The sequence below is a fragment of the Microcaecilia unicolor genome, chromosome 2 (genome assembly GCF_901765095.1).
Source record: "Microcaecilia unicolor chromosome 2, aMicUni1.1, whole genome shotgun sequence".
Taxonomy (NCBI): Eukaryota; Metazoa; Chordata; class Amphibia; order Gymnophiona; family Siphonopidae; genus Microcaecilia; species Microcaecilia unicolor.
In genome coordinates, this window is record NC_044032.1 from 252,350,419 (window position 1) to 252,371,519 (window position 21,101).

Sequence of the window (21,101 nt, forward strand, 5' to 3'; positions counted from 1 at the left end):
GATTTTTGAACTTCCAAATGATTTCCCACTGAAGTCAATTGGAAGTTAAAATTTAACTTCATGTCAAGGGCTGAAATTAATTTTAGAGCACCAATTTTTTCAGAAAAGTTCACACAACGTAAATTTCTTCCTACCATTGGAAGGAACCTAATCCTTCCAAATTATTCACCTTAAACTGCTTCTCCCATAAAAAGGGCAATAAACCATTGTATTGAGAACTTCACTCCTCTGGAACCCCTATTCTGTTCTACTGTATTTTTCAACTTAATATCTTTTCAGCACTTTTTTCCTGTGCCAAATTTGGTCCCTTTCCCTTTCCCTTCCAGAATGACTTTGCACCCAGACACATTCTGAGGCCCCTTATGTGTAGTTTCTAACATTTTATTGTGTTTAAGTGTAAAAAAGCAAATGATTGTCAGAAAATATCTGGATGGCCCAGATGATTTCTGAAATAATGGTCTCTAGAGAAGTCAAAACTGACCTTTTTGAGCCAATGTAACAAACTGCCTCACACAGTAAGAAATTGACCTCAACTGTCAAATATGGTGATGGAGGTACCGCAGAATGGGGCTGCTTTGCTTCAGCAGCACCGACAGCTTGCCACTGATGAAAACCATGAATTCAGTTTTATACCTGAAAACTCTAATGTCAAGTGATCCACCCATAAGCTAAAGCTGAGCAGAAAGCGGGTCACATTGGAATGTTATGTTATGGCAATGTTATCAAATCTATGTAAGCCACATTGAGCCTGAAATAGGTGGGGGAATGTGGGATACAAATGCAATAAATAATAATAATAATAATACAGCAACCCTGAACATTCAAGTAGATCTGGTACAGAATGGATCAAGATGGCTCAACCTAAACCCTATCAAACTGCTGTGATCAGATCTAAGCAAGCTTTTCATGCAGGAAAGCCATCAAATGTCAGAACTGAAAACAGTTCTGTTTGGAAGAACGAGTCAAAGTTTAAGGACAATATGTACAATTCTGGAGAGTACACCTTCATAAAGATATAAACAGGATGGAATCAGTCCAGCATGTGGCTACTAAAATGGTCAGTGGTCTTACTCAAAAAGTATATGGGCCAAATTAAAGACCTCAATATGTATACTTTGGAAAAATAAAAGGCAGTAGGGAGAGAAGATAGCAGACTCTTAAATACCTCTGTATCATAAATGCACCAAAGACAAGTCTTTCAAATGAAAGGAAGCTCTGTAATGAGGGGGTAACAGGATGAAGGTGAAAGGGGAATGACCCAGGAGTAATCTAAGGAAACACTACTTCATATCAAGGGTGGTGAATTCATAAACAGCCAACTGGTAGAGGTGGAGATAAACATTGTATCTGAATTCCAAAAAGCCTGGGATACGTGCATGGGCAGACTGGAAGGCCTATGGTGTCATCTACCTTCATTTTTCAATGTTTCAATGAGAGACTACAATAGTTAAAATAAATTTTAGTTGAAGTTATTACTGCTCAGTAAGGTGCCACTACTTACTGAAGTGTTCATGTACTTCTTTACACACATCTTTACTATTCAATCATTTTGTTGAATAAATCAAAACGTACCTTGTCAGTTATTTATTCAAAGATAGTCTCTCAGAATTTAGCTTTGGTCTAATCTTGTTGCAAATTGTTAAAATATACATTATTCTACAAGTTGACAAATTTCTCTCAGACCTGTAAATTAAAGCACTGGAACCAAATGTATGAACATGAGTATTCAATGCAGGCATCCTGACAATCAACACAAACCAGCTCCCAGCAAACAAGGACCTCTTGATCCACCCAGTCTGCTTCCTAAACACACTCCCTCTTACCACCTCCATCTACATCTGTCACAAAACCATTCAACTGTTGTCATGGTTGTCTGATAGTTACTATGCAAGTAAACACGCTCAGGCACTCTGAACCCTCTTAACTTACACCACCATCGTGTCTGTGTCATGTGGTGGTGGTGGCGGCAAAGTCTCAGCCTCTGGCTGCAGTGATTCCAGCAGCAGTGGTGGAGGCAGCAGCAGCTGTGACAACGATGGTGGGGGTGGTAGTGGTAGTGGTGGAAGCGGCTTTTTTTTGGGTTTCAGCTTCAGGGTACCATTCTCTGCCATAAGTTTCCGCTTCTTAGGAACTTTCCGAACCTTAGGATGGTAAACAAAGAATGAAAGAAAAAAAGTCACAATGGAGGAAAAACGGTCAACTGCCCTCACCCACTATTATTACCCTACAACTAAAACCATCCCCCTACTGTCCCAATGGAGGACAATAACTACATTTTCATTTCATTTACATATAAAGGAATTAACTGGGGAAAAAAAATGTGAAACTAAACCACAGAGGAGACTAATCAAAAAAATGTCTTAGCTACCAACAACCAGCTTCAAGCACCCTAACTGCAGAAAGGCTGAAATTGTACCTTGCCCGGGGGAAACAGCACTCCATTTTTGAAGTCAAACAGCGTCAGGTCCACACCAGTTCCTAGAAACTTGGTCAACTCAATCTTACTACGAAAACGTTCCCCTGTGGGGCTAAGAAACATGAAAGAGCAAGTATAAGGGCAGAGAGAAAGGTGAAAGAAGAAAAGTATATATAAGGAGGGGGGAAAGAACGAGGGGAATGGAGGGAAAAAGAAAAAAAGTATTAGAAAATGGCCACAATAAGAGAATGATAGAGAAAGAAAGGGATGAGGAAGTGTGTGAGCCCAGAAACAGGAAATACAGAGAGAATGGGAAAAGGCAGGAGAGAGAAAACAAAAGGAAGGGAAAAAAAACGTAATCTGGAAGTTAGTAACTGTCCAGTACTATCCAGACACCACCAACCCCCCCCAACCCCCCCCCCCCCCCCCCAAATTTTCATGTCCTCATTCTCTACAATCTAGCACATTTCCTCTTTCCTCCCCCCTCCAAAAAAAAAAAAAAATATATATATATATATTCTTTACCTCTGGTAATATGTGTCTGTCCGGCCACATGTGGCCCCAGATTTGCGAAAGACCTCACGGCGCTTCCAGCCAGGCCCCAATAAGGGGCAGTCAGCCCAGTTTTCAGACATCATAGGTCACACCATAAAGACTAAGGCACTGGGGAAGATTCCCCTTTTTTCAGCCACCTGTGAGAAAAGCATTTTGAATGACTAAGTGATGACACAAGGGACCTAAACCTGATATACAATAATATTTTTGCATATAAACCAACACGAATGTATTTGCAGTGAACCTTCAAGGACTCCAGAAATTAATATTTTAATGTCAAGATACAGTGATATGAAAAAGTCCCTTCCCCCCAACCCTCCTGATTTCCCCTTTTATTGCATATTGTATGGCACAATGATTGATTTCTGAGATTTCAACAAAATGTAACTAGACAAAGAGTCATTCCGTGTCAAGTGGACCAGGGGTCCCCACCTCATCATCTCAGATTTTGATGAAATTTGGTACATAGTTTCTTTATGATAAAAAACTAAGTTGGGCAAAATTTTAGTTCAAAAGACTAAAAATTGGAGGTTCTAGGGGACCTCAAGTAAAGGGTTGCAAAATGTCGCCTGAGCAAAAATGACATTTTGGGCCAACTTCCAGAAGCTGTAAAACTGGAAGTTTTAGTAGTACAAGGGGGATATTCGGAGAACCTGCACTACTTTTAGGGCTTAATGAACTGGCAAAACCCCATGTTCCTAGTCCTCTTACTTTTTGAATGGTTTAGGCTCAAACTTTGCCAAAAAAATGGCAAAAATCAATTTACAGCGATGTTGAGGCTGCTGTAGTTTCTAAACTAGTTGGCCTTTCAGGTTGATTTTTGGTAGGTGTTCTAAATGCACGGCTGTAAGGAGGCATTCCAATTTGCAGCACTTTCCCTCAAGTGGTTGAAAAATCATAAGCGTTCAAAGTTGGTATATAAAGCATTTTTGCCCATTTTGGGCTAGCACCATTAGAAAGAGCAGATTTCCTTCTATCAGAATATGTAGTTTTCATTTTGGAGTCTCTTCATATAAGGATTGCAAAAAATGCCCTCAAATGTTTGCGGGCAGCAGCCTGTGATTTCTTCACTACACCCTTGATACAAGTGTAGTAAAAGTGATTCTTCTTTCAAAAAGCACCAATTTTTTAAAATAAAGAACACATTATGTTATAAAACTGTATTCAAGAAAACTAAAAAAACAGGAATGTTTTTTAGGATGTGGAAGGATGAGGCCAGGTTTCATAACAGGTTTAAAAAAACTGCAGTCAGTTAGGATGACCGACTTGGCCAATTATGATTGGTGGACCCTGTTGCAAGGCATCTGAGTGTCTGTTGCTGGTGTTTCTTCACCCTTGCTACAGTTTGACCTCTTAGTGAACTGTAGGCATCAAAGTAAGCCTAGCAACAGACACTCAGGAGCCAGGAGGTACCAGAAGCATACAATTGGGCAATGAAACAAACAATTCTGCCTTGCAACAGGGTTCACCAATCATAATTGGCCAAGTCTACCTGGCTAAAGAAGTTTTGTTTAAACATTATGTTATAAAACTGTGTTCAAGTAAACTAAAAAACAGGGTGGAAACCATTGTATACATACTTCTTGTTGAAGAAACTCGCACCTGCACCGACAGGCTCATTTATATTCAATTAAATGCCACAAATGAAGATATTAATCACTTTAGACTGAAGTAAAATTTTACCCATTGAAAACCTGATTGCAAGAATAAATGCGTTTGTTGAACTGATGCTAATGGTCATCAATGGATCCAGAAAGATCAGATGAATTTCCACTTTGCTCAGTTGGCTGTTCAAGTACATCAGAGTGTCATATACTGACATACAATAAAAATAAAGGTTTGAAATTTATTGAAGAGCTTCTGCCTGATCAACAGAAGTTGTTACAAGAGCGTTCTGGTCAACTTTTCGATGCTGGATCAACTATTTGCCTTCATCATGAATCCTTACTGTTGAAAAAGTTTGAATTTTTGCAAAGAACCTGCTGTAACCCATTTTCCAAAGGTGGTCATAATGCAAAAAGGGGCTTAAGAGTGCTGGATGACACACTAGCAGCCCAGCTAAAGGCCTTAACAAGCAAAATATTTGTGCCGGGTCAGAAACTATGTCCATCTTGTCGAAAAGACGTCAGTAACAGAGCTGCTGATTCTTTATCATCAACAACAACAGCAGATGATGAACACAGTGACATTTCTGGCAAGTTGAACACAAGTTTGACATCTCTTGGTATTTCTCCATTAAAGTTCAAAAAAGTCAGCAAGCGTGATGTACGAGGCTACACCAAGCGCAAAATCAGGCGAGTGCAAAATACTTTGAGTCATCATCTTGCAGTTGCTGGTGGCTTAGACCTAAATTAGTTTGAAACTCAACCTTCTACCAGTCAGAAATGTGACAAATGTTCTGATTATGATGACCTGCTAAACGAGTTGAAAAACAAAGTCCAAGTTTCAGCAAATCATGCAGAAAAACTGCAAATACTAACTTTAGCACCAAACAGCTGGTCTATTGAAAGAACTGCCTCAGAATTCATGGTTTCAACTAGAATGGTTAAAAAAGCAAGAAATCTGAAATCAGTTTGTGGAATTCTGGCAAAACCAAACAAGAAGAAAGGTAAAGTTTTACCAGAAGAAACAGAAAAAAAAATTCTTGGCTTTTTTGAAGATGATGAATTCAGTAGACTGTGCCCAGGGAAAAAAGATTTTGTCTCTGTCAGAACTGGCACTGAAAAAATTCAAATGCAAAAGCGCTTGCTGCTTAGCAATCTAAAAGAAATGTATGTTGCATATCGTACTCGAAATGGGCCAGAAGTGGGTTTTTCCAAATTTTGTGAGCTAAGGCCAAAATGGTGTGTCACTGTTGGCTCATCTGGTATGCATTCAGTGTGTGTTTGTGTCATTCACCAAATGTGAAGCTTATGCTTGCTGGAAGCCATCTGCTGAACAAAGATTACAAAGCACTGATGGCTAAAACTGTGTGCAATTTGGAATGCAAAGAATGCATGCTTCACAGGTGTGAAATATGTCCAGGTAAAGATGTGCTTGAAAATTACCTGACAGAAGTGTTCAGTGATGCTGACCCAGGTGAAACAATTGAGTTTAAGCAGTGGGTTCATACAGATCGCACCACACTGGAGACCAAACAGATGTATGTTGATGATTTTGTATCTGAGCTTGCATTGAAAGTTTCAAACCTGTCAATTCACCATTACATTTCCAAACATCAGACAATACTTAAAAACTGTTAAAGAAAACCTAAATCCTTGTGAAATTGTTGTTCTCTTGGACTTTGCTGAAAACTACTCCTTTATTGTCCAAGATGCTGGTCAAGGTTTCCACTGGGAAAACAGTCAAGCTACACTGCATCCATTTGTTGTGTACTTCCGTGATGCTTCAAGTGAAATTCAGTGCATAAGTGTTTGCATAATAAGTGACAGCTTGCGGCATGATGCAGTTGCTGTACACGCATTCTTGGAAAAATTAATCGCGTTCTTGAAAAGCAAAATTGGAGAAATAAAATATGTAACATACTTTAGTGATGGCTCAGCTGCACAATACAAGAACTTCAAAAACTTTGCCAACTTGTACTATCATCAAACAGAATTTAGAATAAGTGCACAGTGGAATTTCTTTGGCACAAGCCATGGCAAGTCACCATGTGATGCCATAGGTGGTACAACAAAGCGACTAGCTGCTCAGGCTAGTTTGCAAAGACCTAAAAATAGCCAAATTCTCACAGCACAAGGCTTGTTTGAATTTTGTGATCAAAAAATAAATAAAATCAAGTTCATTTTTGTTTCCAAGGATGAAATTGAATCTTCAAGATCTGCACAAGAGGAAAGATTCAGTAAAGCTTCCACAGTTGCTGGAACTCGTGAAAATCACCAGTTTATTCCCATTGACTTGAACCAAATTTCAGTCAGTAGAGTGTCAAATGATTCCTCCTCATTTGTTGTCAAACTTTGTCAGTCAGATGACCCAGTGAGTGTACCTGGCATAAATGTGTCTCAACTTCAGCCTCGGCAGTATGTTGCCTGTGTTTATGACAACAAATGGTGGATTGGCAATGTCTGTGACACATCATTTGAAGAACATGATGCCTCGGTCAACTTTATGCATCCATGCAGGCCTGCACGATCATTTCATTGGCCTAGCAGAAGATATTCTTGTTGGATTTCTGAACAGCATATTCTAGCAGTTCTTCCAGTACCAGCAACTACAGCACTTGGATGACAGTATACATTTCCAGAAACAGCAGTGAAACTTATCAGTGAAAAATTCTTGTCACTTCAGCACTGAGGTTTTACTTGGGAACCATTAAGACACTCCCATTAGGCTTGAGAAACTAGGCAAAGACAACCAAATGAGGCTTGGGAACCTCAAGTAAGATGCCCACCTTCAGGCTTGGGAACCTGTGCCAAGTGGCTGGACTTGCCTGGCTATCAGGCGTGACCTCTTGGCGTAGCCACCATGGATGGACCAACGCATGCTTAAAGCAAATGAGTGACTTATACAGCAATTAGAAACATCGATGGGCCCTATATCCGTTTCATCTATCATTCAACAATACTGGCCAAAAAACACTTTTTTTGCAATCCTTATATGGAGAGACTCCAAATTGAAAGCTACATATTCTGATAGAAGGAAATCTGCTCTTTCTAATGGTGCTAAAAGAAAGAATATTGAAGCTGTCCCATTGGAGATCAAGGGCATCAAAGATAGCCCAAAATGGGCAAAAATGCTTTTTATACCAACTTTGAACGCTTATAATTTTTCAACCACTTGAAGGAAACTGCTGCAAATTGGAATGCCTCATTACAGACGTGCATTTAGTACACCTACCAAAAATCAACCTGAAAGGCCAACTAGTTTAGAAACTACAGCAGTCTCAACATCGCTGTAAATTGATTTTTGCCGTTTTTTTGGCAAAGTTTGAGCCTAAACCATTCAAAAGGTAAGAGGACTAGGAACATGGGGTTTTGCCAGTTCATTAAGCCCTAAAAGTAGTGCAGGTTCTCCGAATATCCCCCTTGTACTACTAAAACTTCCAGTTTTACAGCTTCTGGAACTTGGCCCAAAATGTCATTTTTGCTCAGGCGACATTTTGCAACCCTTTACTTGAGGTCCCCTAGAACCTCCAATTTTTAGTCTTTTGAACTAAAATTTTGCACAGCTTAGCTTTTTATCATAAAGAAACTATGTACCAAATTTCATCAAAAGCTGAGATGATGAGGTGGGGACGACCTTTAAAATTGGTCCACTTGACACGGAATGACTCCAAAGGAAACCCTAAGTAAACAACATAATTTTTAAATTATGTAAGAAACAAAGTTATCCAGTATCCATATGTAAAAATTACTGCCCCATAAACTTAACGGGTTGCTTATCCTTTGGCAGCAATATCTAACCAAGCGCTTCCTTAATTTGATATCAGCATTTCACATCACTGTTAAGGAATCTTGGCCCACTCTTCTTTGAAGAAGGGAAAATTAGGTTCTTACCTCGATAATTTTCTTTCCTTTAGTCACAGCAGATGAATCCATTAACTGATGGGTTGTATCCACCAACCAGCAGGTGGAGATAGAGAACACTAAAAACACATGGTATTCCTGGACGCCCAGCCCCATCTGCCTTCAGTATATGAAATTTCCAAAGCAGAGTGAATAAGAAAGGCAAAATAACAAACTTTCCTGACAGAAAACAAACGCCCCAGAACCGAAGCAATAACCAAACAAAGGAGGGACGTTATCAACCTCCTGAAATAAAAACAGCATGTAGTAGCTGATAGCTTGTCTTCAAGTACTCCTGATGAGACACAATGTCTGTATGCAACATCTGTACAAAAACTAAAGTCAGACAGGTAGGGATCATGGATTCATCCGCTGTGACTAAAGGAAAGAAAATTTTCCCTTCCTTGTCATCAACACCAGATGAATCCATTAACTGATGGGATGTACCAAAGCACTCCCTAAATAGGGTGGGAACAGGAAACTCCGCAAGCAAGCACTTGCGCTCCAAAATGCGCATCCTGCCGCGCTGCCACATCCAGCCTGTAATGCCGCACAAAAGAACTGAGAAGCCCAGGTAGCCGCACGACGATCTCTTGAAGAGAAAAGACACCCGTTTCAGCCCAAGAAGAGGACATTGCCCTTGTAGAGTCTGCTTTAAACGCTTCAGGCGGTGACCACCTTGAAAGCAGGTAAGCAGAAAAAATGAGTTCCTTAATCCAGCGGGCTATAGTGGCCTTAGATGCCGAAAACCCCCGTTAGGGACCTGCCAACAGAACAAATAAACAAGAATTTCTAAACTCAGTTGACATCTGCAGATACTGCCACAAAGCCCTACGGACATCCAAAAGGTGCAATTGCCCAAAGGAGTCCAGAAACTCCTCCTTACAAAAGGAAGGAAGAAAAATGGGCTGGTTCAAGTGAAAAGCTGAAACCATCTTAGGCAGAAAGGAAGGCATCTTATGAAGTTACCCCAGATTTCGAGAACTATAGAAAAGGATCCCGACAGAAAAGAGCCTGAAGCTCAGACGCTCTTCTTGCCGATGTCATTGCCACTAAAAAAAACTGTCGAGTCACATCCTTCTCAGAAGCACATTTAAGAGACTCAAACGGAGACCGCTGGAGCGCCTTCAACATGAATGCCCCTGGTTCCAAACTGGACAAGGCGACCGCAAAGGAGGACAAAGACAAAGCACCCCTCTGAGAAATCGGACAATACCTATGAGCAGCAAGGGACAAGCCAGAGACTTTCCACCGGAAGCAGGCCAACGCTGCCACTTGAACTCGAAGGGAATTATAGGCCAGGCCCTTTTGTAGCCCGTCCTGCAAAAAGTCCAGCAAAAGCGAGACTGTCGCCAGAGTCGGCGAGATAGCATTTGAAGTACACCACGCCTCAAAAGTGCGCCAGATCCAAGCATAAGTCACAGAGGTAGACCGCGTGAGCCCGCAAAAGCGTGGCAATAACTTTATTAGAATAGCCCTTGTCCCTCAATTGAGCCCTCTCAAGAGCCAGACCGTAAGTGTTGTGTACTGGAATCTCGTGAGCCCTTGGGTCCAGCTGGAGTGCTGAGGTGAAGGTAGACACCAGCCCACAGCAGACAGCCAAACAACCAATAGTCTTCACCTGCAGCGACCGCCGTTCCCCGGGAGTTGAGCCCCCAGGTGCTGGCAGCCAACAGGACTTTCAGAACCACGGGGTTGGCGGACTGTAGATCACAGCTGGCATGGAGGCGGAGATTGATGTGGACACCCAGCCAAGAGTAGTCAGGATACCAGCAGAGGTCAAGGCAGGCGGCATGCGAAGAGTAGTCAGGATACCAGCAGAGGTCAAGGCAGGCGGCATGCGAAGAGTAGTCACGATACCAGCAGAAGTCAGGGCAGGCAGCGAGCAGAGAGTAGTCAGGATACCAGCAGAAGTCAGGGCAGGCAGCGAGCAGAGAGTAGTCAGGATACCAGCAGAAGTCTAGACCAGGTAGCAATCAGAAGCACTGCCACTACTCAGGAAACCGAATAGAAGCCAAAGCAAGGAAGGACTGGTGGCAGGGCTTTAAATAGTGCAGGAATTAGGCTCAAGCATGTGCAGCTGTCATAAGATGGCTGCCCCCATCAGAGGAGACGCCCTACGCCCAAATATGGCCTTCCTTCCTGAAGCTGCCCAACTCCAAGATGGCTGCCACAACCTAAGCCACCCAGCTCCAAGATGGCTGCCCTATCCTGGAGATGCCCACATCCAAGATGGCAGCCCTATCCTCAGATGCCCATATCCTGAATAGTCAGGGGACATGACAGTAAGACCAAAGCGGCAAGGATCTTCCATAGCCACCGGACCCTGAACTAACAAGTTCGGAAACCAAGGCAAAGGAAGAGTCGCATCCACCAGCATCTGCTGGAGATCCGCGTACCATGGACATCTTGGCCAATCCAGGGCAATGAGAATCACCAATCCTCGGTGCAGGCGAGTCCGAAGTAGCACTCGCCCTTTCAAGAGCCAAGGAGGGAACACATACAGGAGAGCCAAGGAGGGAACACATACAGGAGGCCCGAGGGCCAAGGTTGAGCCAGGGCATCCAACCCCACCGAGCGAGGATCACTCCTTCTGCTGAAAAAGCGAGGGACTTTGGCATTTACGCTTGACGCCATGAAGTCCAAGTCTGGAGTCCCTATTTGGCACAAAAATGAAGAAAAACTTCATCCGCCAGTTCCCATTCCGTTGGGTCGATTTGATGTCTGCAGGGAAATCGGCTTGTACGTTGCTCTGAAAGGCTATGTGAGCCACAGACAGAAGCTCTAGGTGGCGCTCGGCCCAGTCGCAGATCTGAGACGCCTCCGCAGCCAGGGCCCTGCACTGAGTGCCGCCCTGACGATTGATGTAGGCCACTGCTGTCGTGTTGTCCAACACAACTCGGACAGGAAGACCCTTCAGTGTCCTGTGGAAGGTCAGAAGAGCCTGGAATATCGCTCTCAGTTCCAAGCGATTGATGGACCATCCCGCTTCCGCAATGGACCACAGACCCTGAGCATAGTGTCCCTGGCAATGAGCTCCCCAGCCCGAAAGGCTGGCATCCGTTATCACCAGACACCAAAACGGAAGAGCCAGTGGCATCCCCTGCCGCAGCATGCTGTCGGAAAGCCACCAATCCATACTGCGCTGGGCCGCAGGAAGCCACCTTAGTCTGCGTTGGTATTCCTAGGAAATCGGAGACCATTGCTGAAGCAGAGCAAGCTGCAGCGGCCTCATGTGAGGTCTGAGAGGCGAAAAGGTCCACCGAGGGAGTGCCCCACTCTCGGAAGATCTTGCGTACCACTCTGGAATGGAGCGACCACTCGTGCGGTTGCATGACTCTGCCAGACTGTTGTTTACGCCTGCCAGGTATGTGGCTTGGAGAAGCATGCCGAACTGGCAAGCCCAACGCCACATCCCGACGGCTTCCTGACACAAGTACCCCCGGTGCCAGCAGAGCCTGGCGCATCAGCCCTTCCAGAATCCCCGGAAGGATGGCTCAGAGGCACTCGTCCAGGCCCGCTGTCGGGAAAGGCAGGGGGGCCGGTGTGGGCGTCGGTGCCGGAAGCTGCTCGGGTCCAGGAGATGGTACCGAAGCACCCGCGGACTGGCGCAGCGACACCTCTTCAACTGAGGGGGAACGCTCCTCTCGGCACTGCCACTTCCTTGGCGTCAAGTCCTCCCTCGAGGTGCCGGAGCTGGCAGTTCCGTGCGCCATGGGCGACCGATGACTGTGCTTCTTGGCTTTCTTTCGGTGCCCGTCATCGGCGCTCGGCGGCAGAGATGAAGAGGAGGTAGAACCTCCCCGGCCTCGAGGAATCGGATCCGACAGGGTTCGGTCCCGATGGCCCTGGGTAGAGAGAGTGGCCGGGGCCGACTGCCTGCACGGCCGCTCACCCCCGCCGTCACCGGCAGGCTGGCGAGCCAACAGTATCTGTACTCCTGGGGTCGGTGCCAGAGTCGGCGCCGACTTCATCGACATCGGTACCGGTACCGAAGATCCGACCGTCGACACCGATGCTGTCGACGGGCCAGCGCAAGTTCCAAAAAGACGGTCCTGAAGAACTTGCCTCGCCACCTGTGTCCACTTCCTTAAGCCGAGACACAAGTTGCACGTCTTGGTATTATGCTCTGGGCCGAGGCACTGGAGGCACCAAGCGTGAGTATCGGTTTGCGAGAGCTGCCGGCCGCACTGACCACACTTCTTGAATCCGCTCGGGACCTTCGAGGACATCGATGGAAAAATCGCGTTGGCGAAGTCAAAGTCGTCGATGGTGGCAGTGAAAAAGCACACCCGAAAAAGAAAACGACCGCAACGAAGCACTCTCGCAGCTAAGAACGACGAGGACACTTTTTTTTTTTTAAACAAACAAAAAAAAGAGATATGCGAACGCCTACGCGAAGGAGAAAAAAGCCACGGCTAGGCCGCGATCCGGTTTCCGGGGCTGACAGAGAGACGATAACACGTCTCTCTCCAGCGCGGAATAGAAAAAAAAGAGCGGGAACGGTCGCGCACGGGCGGGAAGACGGCCGCGCATGCGCAGTGGTCATGCCCTGTGTGCGGGACCGCCCGCGAAGTTTTCTTCCGGTTGGTGGGGGCTGCCGTGGACGTCAACCCAGTCGTGAGAATAAGCAGTCTGCTTGTCCTCGGAGAAGAGGGTGAAGAGTCCCCCTCAGACGGGATATTCACTAGTCCACGCTTAGCGTCAGCCAAAAGCTCAGGGGAAGAAAAAGTCCTGCTGAAGGCAGTAATGAGATGTGAATGTGTGGACAGATGACCACATCGCAGCCTTGCAAATCTCTTCTATAGTGGCTGACTTCAAGTGGACCACAGACGCTGTCATGGCTCGAACATTATGAGCCGTGACATGACCCTCAAGAGTCAGCCCAGCTTGGGCGTAAGTGAAGGATATGCTATCTGCTAGCCAATTTGAAAGGGAAAATTAGGTTCTTACCTTGGTAATTTTCTTTCCTTTAGTCATAGCAGATGAAGCCATTACGTATGGGTTGTGTCCATCAACTAGCAGGGGTAGATAGAGAGCACTCAACTTTTCACAGTGCCTCATGGCCAGCCAGCTCCACTGCCTCTTCAGTATTTGAAGCTTCCAAAGCAGTATGGCAAACTGCAATGGGAACAACATGAACTTTCCTCACAGCGAACGATGGCCCCTTAACAAGGGCATGAACTCAAAAGGAGGGAATGAACACATCCTCCTGGAGGGAATAAACTCCTCCTCCTCATTATATAACTGGAGGGGATACATGCAACCTCCTGAAGGGAATAAACTCATCCTCCCAAAACATAAACTGGAGGGAATAGACTCATCCTCCTATAAGTGAACATGAATCCTGAAGACTGTTTTCCAACTTTCTCCCAAGGAAGGACTTCAGGAAACAAGAACAGAACCTGAAACAGATTCACAGCATACAGACAATCAGACAGGGAGGGCTCATGGCTTCATCTGCTATGACTAAAGGAAAGAAAATTACCAAGGTAAGAACCTAATTTTCCCTTCCTTATCAAGCAGATGAAGCCATTACGTATGGGATGTAACAAAGCAATCCCTATATAGGGTGGGAACATGTCACACCACGCGCTAGCACTTGTGCTCCAAAGCACGCATCCCTCCTAGCAACCACATGTAATGTCGGGCAAGAGAGAGCTTAGAAGCCCATGTTGCTGCACTGCATATCTCTTGACGAGAGAGTGCTCCAGTTTCAGCCCAAGAGGAAGAAATCGCTCTGGTAGAATGCGCCTTAAAGGCTACAGGCAGAGACCGGCCGGCAAGCAGATAAGCTGAAAAGTTAGTTTCTTTGAGCCAGCGGGCAATAGTGGCTTTAGACGCTGGAGACCCTCTGCGAGGACCTGATAGCAAAACAAACAGAAGATCATAGATCCTGAAAGAGATAGTAACTCGCAGATACTGCAGCAGAGTCCTGCGCACATCCAACAGGTGCAACTGCCCAAAAGATTCTGGAAACTCCTCCTTATCAAAGGAGGGCAAGAAAATAGGCTGGTTTAGGTGAAACGCTGAAACCACCTTAGGCATGAAGGAAGGTACGGTCCGAACCGTGACCCCGGACTCTGAGAATTGCAAAAATGGGTCTCTACAGGACAGCGCCTGGAGCTCTGACACCCGTCTCGCCGAAGTAATGGCCACAAGAAAAACGGCTTTTAGTGTCAAATCTTTCTCCGATGCTCGCTGAAGCGGCTCAAAAGGAGAAGCCTGCAGGGCCTTCAAAACTAGCCCCTGGTTCCACGCTGGACAGGGTGCTCGCACGGAAGGCCGGAGCCGAAGCACCCCAAGAAACCGTGCCACATCTGGATGAGCAGCTAAAGACACGCCTTCAACCTTACCACGAAGGGAGGCCAACGCTGCCACTTGCACCCTTGCCAAGCCTATTTGTACACCATCCTACAAAAAGTCCAAAATCGGCGAGACAGGAGCCCGCATGGGTGTGATCGCTTTTGAAGCACACCAAGACTCAAACTGGCGCCAAATCCTGGCATAAGCCACAGAAGTGGAACGCTTGCGGGCCTGAAGGAGAGTGGAAATGACTGTGTTTGAATAGCCTTTGTCCCTCAATTGCGCCCTCTCAATCGCCATGCCATAAGACCAAAGCGGCAGGCGTCCTCCATGGCTACCGGGCCCTGTGACAACAGGTTCGGTACCAGAGGTAAAGGAAGGGGAGCCTCCACTAGCATCTGTCGGAGGTCCGCATACCAAGGCCTCCTGGGCCAATCCGGGGCGATGAGGACCACTTCTCCTGGGTGCAGCCGAATCCGCAGGAGCACGCACCCTATCAAGGGCCACGGAGGGAACACATATAGTAGGCCCAGAGGCCAGGGCTGAGTCAAGGCATCCAACCCTGCCGAGCGAGGATCTCTCCGTCTGCTGAAGAAGCACAGGACTTTGGCATTTGAACTTGTCGCCATGAGATCCATCACGGGCTTGCCCCATTTGGCACATATCAGCAGGAATACTTTGTCTGCTAGTTTCCATTCCGCTGGATCGATCTGATGCCTGCTTAGATAATCGGCTTGCACGTTGCTCTGACCTGCAATGTGAGCTGCCGACAGAAACTGAAGATGCAGCTCGGCCCAGTGGCAAATCTGTTCGGCCTGCGCGGCTAGTGCTCTGCACTGAGTGCCGCCTTGTCGATTTATGTAGGCCACTGCTATCGTGTTGTCCGACATCACTCTGACAGCCAATCCTTCCAGGGTCACTTGAAAGGCCACAAGCGCCTGAAACACCGCTTTCAACTCCAGGCGGTTGATGGACCACTCCGACTTCTCGGGTGTCCATAGACCCTGGGCATGCTTCCCCTTGCAATGTGCGCCCCAGCCCTTCAGGCTGGCATCTGTCACTACTAGACACCAATCGGGGAGCGCCAGCAGCATTCCTCGTCGCAGCATGCTGTCTGAGAGCCACCACTCCATGCTGAGTCGGGACGCAGGGAGCCAAGAAAGTCTGCATTGATAATCCTGAGAAACTGGAGACCATCTTTGAAGTAGGGAATACTGTAGAGGTCTCGGGTGCGCTCTCACCCAGGGCACCACTTCCAATGTGGCTGTCATCGATCCCAGCAGCTAGACAATGTCCCAAGCTCGCGGGCGGGGCGTCCTCAGGACCTGATTCTGAAGCTTGCACCGCCTTAGCTCGGGTAGGTATACATAGCCCGAGTCTGTCTCGAACCTGGCCCCCAAATAGTCTAGAGATTGCGAGGGGGTCAGGTGACTTTTGGCCATATTGACGACCCAGCCTAGAGACTGAAGTACTGAGACCACTCTGGCTGTAACTTCATAGCTCTCCATTACAGAGTCTGCTCTGATGAGCCAGTCGTCTAGGTACGGATGAACCCTGATACCTTCTCGCCTGAGCAAAGCAGCTACTAACACCATTACCTTCGAAAAGGTTCGGGGAGCTGTGGTGAGGCCAAAAGGCAAGGCCCGGAACTGGAAATGTTTTCCCAACACCGCAAACCTCAGAAACTTCTGGTGCGGGGGCCAAATTGGTATGTGCAAGTAAGCTTCTTTCTGGTCTAGAGACGTGAGAAACTCTCCTGGCTGTACCGCAGCAATGACGGAGCGCAGGGTTTCCATGTGGAAATGCCGCACTCTCAGGGACTTGTTTAAGTCCAGAATAGGGCGAAAAGACCCACCTTTTCGCGGCACCACAAAGTAGATGGAGTAGCGGCCGTAGCCGTGTTCGGCGGGAGGTACCGGGGACACGGCCCTTAACTGAATCAGACCTTGCAAAGTCTCCTCTACCGCCGCCTGTTTGGCGGCAGAACCGCATCGGGACTCCACAAACACATCTCTTACTGGGGCGTTGAATTCTATTCTGTATCCTTCTCTGATCAGGTCCAGAACCCACTGATCTGAGGAAATATTGGCCCACTCCTCGGCAAAGAGAGAAAGACGTCCTCCAATGACAGGAAGCGAGGAGGGGGCCGGCGCACCATCATTGAGAGGGTCACCCCTGAACTCCAGGCATAGAGCCGGTGGCTGCGGAACGCTTGTCCGAGCGAAAGGAGTTCCTCTGCTGAAAAACGGGCACGAGAAGTGAACCCAGCAGAACCCCCCTGGCGGTACCTTCTAGCCTCACGGAAGCGAGGTCTATAAAAGGAGTGGACCGCCTGGCCCTTGGAGGAAGGCCTCGGCCTATCTTCGGGCAAGCGCTGGGGTTTAGGATCTCCCAGGCCTTTAACAATTTTTTTTTCCAACTCCTCACCGAATAGGAGAAGGCCTTGAAAGGGCAACTTCACCAACCTTTGCTTAGAGGCCATGTCCGCCGCCCAATGCCGTAGCCAAAGAAAACGGCGAGCCGCCACTGCTACTGCCATGTGTTTAGCCGAAGCTCTGACAATATCATAAAGGGTGTCAGCAAGAATGGACAAGGCCGACTCCATCCACGGAGCCACATCTGAAAAGGACCCCGCTCCATCACCGGGCTGTTCCACTGCCTGTTGCAACCAAGCCAGGCAGGCTCTAGCAGCATAACAACTGCATGCAGACGCCCGAATAGTGAGACCTGCAATGTCAAATGATCGTTTAAGTGCTGATTTCAGTCTACGGTCTTGAATATCCTTCAGGACAACACCTCCTTCAACAGGGAGGGTAGTTCTCTGTCACAGCTGTGACGAGGGCATCCACTTTAGGCATAGCAAAGCGAGCCATATGCTCCTCACTCACAGGGTATAATTGCCCCATGGCCCTGGAAACTTTCAAAGGTCCCTCAGGGTCAGCCCATTGAGCCAAAATAAGCTCTTGGATGGAGTCATGCAAAGGAAAGCCTCGAGCAGGCTTTTTGGTACTAGCCATCCTAGGATTCACAGAGGAGGCTGTGCCACTGGCAGGGTCCTCAATCGAGAGAGCCTGCAGGGCATCAGAAATAAGCGCTGGCAGCTCATCACGGTGGAAAATCCTCACCGCGGAGGGATCGTCCAGATCCTGAGTCACTTCTGCACCAGACTCTGGTTCCTCAGACCATGAAGGCCTGCCAGAGTCCTCCGAATCCTCGCAACCTGACCACGGTGGGTGGGTGGGGGGGGGGGGGGGGGGAATGGAGGTGCCGCACTCTCAGAAGGGGAATGAGCCCTTCTGCGCTTCACATTCTGGCAATCATCAGGAAATAACGCTTCAGAGGGCATACCCAGGCTAGAATCCACCGGGGGGGGGGGGGGCATTAGAAGAGGCCCCTGCAGCGCTTTGTGGGAGAGCTCTTTTAAGCATGTATGCTTTATGCATTAACAGGATAAAATCAGGGGAGAAAAACTCACCCTGGGCACCCGGATCTCTGCCGGGGCTAGTAGCTCTTATATCAGCCTCACTCCGAGGCCTCCCCCCGGGCTCAGGACTCTCCGTCTCAGCGGAGGTCGCGCCATGTGGTAAATTCAAAATGGCGTCCGTTGCCAGCGAAGAATCGTCGCTCGTCATGCTCGGGCTGGCTCTAACGTCTGTACAGCACGATTTACAGAGCCCCGCTGCTGATCTGCGCTTGCCACACTTGGAACAGCGCTTTACTGTTTCCGCAGCCATCGCCGAAAACGGCGGTAAAATTCAAAATGGTGGTTCACGCCAAAATCGCCCCGATCGCGGGCCCACCCCGGAGGAGTCAGAAAACATTCTTACCTCACTGGACCGAGTATCACAGCTCCGGTCCCACAGAAAAAGGCAAGGAAAAACCTCTGTTCCAGCGTCTAAACGCCAAAGCACGATGCGATTTTTTTTTTTTAACGCTGTGAGGAAAGCAGAGGTAAACAGAACTCCGGAGGCTCAGGTGAGTGGGAAAGGCAGGGAAAGGGTGAACCTATGTGCCTGCATCCACTGTTGGTGGGGAAGGACAGGGAAAGCTAAGCAATGTGTCCACATCCACGGAGGTATGGGTAAGGCAGGGAAAGGGCAAACCTATGTGCCTTTAAAGTGAAGCTGCTATAGCCTCCAACACCCCTGCTAACAACTGGCAAAAGCACAGGAGCAACCTCCAGGCATATTTTAGATGGAGCTCGAAGAAGCTGCAGCCACTCTGCTAAGGGAGAAAGAGAATACTGAAGAGAGGCAGTGGAGCTAGCTGGCTATTAGGCACTGAAAAAAGAGTGCTCTCTATCTCCCTCTGCTGGTTGATGGACACAACCCATCTGTAATGGCTGCATCTGCATGATGACAAGAAAATGATTCATTTGCACTGTTATTCATTAGATCTATTTCTCTTCACAAACTGAGAATGGTACTTTGTAAATTCATTTCAATAAAACAAAAGAAAACTAACAACCATATTAACAGAATAATCTGTACTGAATTTATGATTGAAAGAAAAACAAATTTTGTTCCTAAATTTACCAACAGCTTCTTCTGTCTAGGAATGTGGAACTCTAAAGAGGTCATAAGAAACAGGAAACTTCAGCAGACACATTCAAAAACAGAACAGGGCCCTGCCTAACAGATAAACGCTCACAGCACTGGAGACATGGCGGGGCATTTTCGATAAAACACCCAAGTATGATTTTGGACTTTTGCTGAAAACATCCAAAAAAAAATAGGGAAAATGGCCATTTTGGAACCTAAAAAATATCTACCTTTTCGTTCCAAAAATGATCATTTTCCTTAACATTTTTAAACATTTTATTCTCAGTGCGTTCTTCTTTTGTGACCATTTAAAAAAAACTGTTAAAAGAATTTAACCAATGATACTCACGAACACCACAAGACCAAGTCAGGCTTAAAACAGTTATTTCTTGCAAGGAGACAAATCCAGCATATCCTCATGAAGTTGTCTACCCTCCCCATACCTTCCTGTTTCTTATATATGTTTTTAGACTCATCTACGTGCAGCTGTACATGAAGCATATCTTTTAAGCTTGGATGAACATGTAACAGTTTTAGACCATTAGGAGGTTTTTACAAGCTAGCCAAAAAGCATATCTAAGAATATTCAGTTCTCTTTGTAACACACAAAGGTCAGAAGTCATTTCTTTTCCTATAATCTTCACTTGTTTAGTATATGTTAAAATGATTAACTCAATTTCCCTACAAAAACATCCCAGTGAAAAACACAGAAAATCATGCCACTGGGAAGTATGGGGTCCAGCATTCTTAGTAGATTGCCTACACAGACGTGTTTTATCAGAACAATGGGGCACTGCAGTGGACATCACGTAAAAGGTCCCACCATTATCCCCTTATATTGTATGGTGAGCCCTCCAAAACCCACCAGAAACCAACTGTATACAATATGTAAACTGCATTGAATAGCTGCAAACACCCCCCCCCCCCCGCAGAAAAGGCGTATCAAGTCCCATTCCCATACTGCACCCAATGTACACCACTATGATCGTGACTACAGGAGTCACCTATATGTAGGTACAAGTAGGTTTTTTGGTGAGTTTTGGAGGGCTCACACTTACAAGTGTAACAGAGTGGGATATGGGTTTGGGGCCCCTTCTCTATAGTCCACTGAAACTGACCACTTGGCTACTCCATGGACCTGCTTGCTGGTCTAATAGGACTGGTCATAGCGTCTGCAGCAGTCAGAGGTTGGAATGTACTGTTTCATTCACATCTTTGCGGGGTGGGAGGAGTTAATCCCTCCAATGGTGATTTGGGGCACCTTGTCATGGCTTAGTCTCACAGAAAACAGGTCTAACCCAAAATGTCTTAGTTTTAGTCCTGAATGTTTTTATTTTGTTCCATTATGGCAGAAAGGACCAAGTGTTAGGAAGACCCAAATCCTGCCCCTACACACCCCCTTATGATTTGGACACACTGCAGATGTACTGCATAGAAAAACATTTAAAAACGTGTTTAGAAAATAGCGATTTTGCTGTTTTTCTTGCAAAAACATTCAAATGCTGACGTGACTTTTTTTTGGACTTTTCCCTTTTTCGAAAATGAGCCCCACAGAGTAACACTAAACAACACCAGTCATTCTTTTTGCTCAGATAGCCACAGATACCGAGTCAATGCGTTTTGAGAAACAGAATGAGCTAAAATGCAGGGAGACAGATGGAATTCTGTTGCTAAGCAAGAGGACCTTGGAGATATAAGAGAGTCTGCCTAGAGAGATCTGCCAAGACAGATGAATGGAAAGACCTGAGAGGAGAGTGTCACAACCATGTTGTACCAGAA

The 21,101-nt window shown here is 46.5% G+C and overlaps 1 protein-coding gene across 1 annotated transcript in view; it reads right to left on the reverse strand.

The window, feature by feature from the left end:
* Nucleotides 1–21,101, reverse strand: part of MBD1 (methyl-CpG binding domain protein 1) — a gene marked incomplete in the record, with an annotated part of 329,236 nt that overhangs the window by 296,273 nt on the left and 11,862 nt on the right. Inside the window, 3 exon segments of the mRNA XM_030193911.1 lie at nucleotides 1,930–2,141; nucleotides 2,417–2,528; nucleotides 2,942–3,108. Of these exon segments, the coding sequence (XP_030049771.1) occupies nucleotides 1,930–2,141; nucleotides 2,417–2,528; nucleotides 2,942–3,054 (437 nt within the window).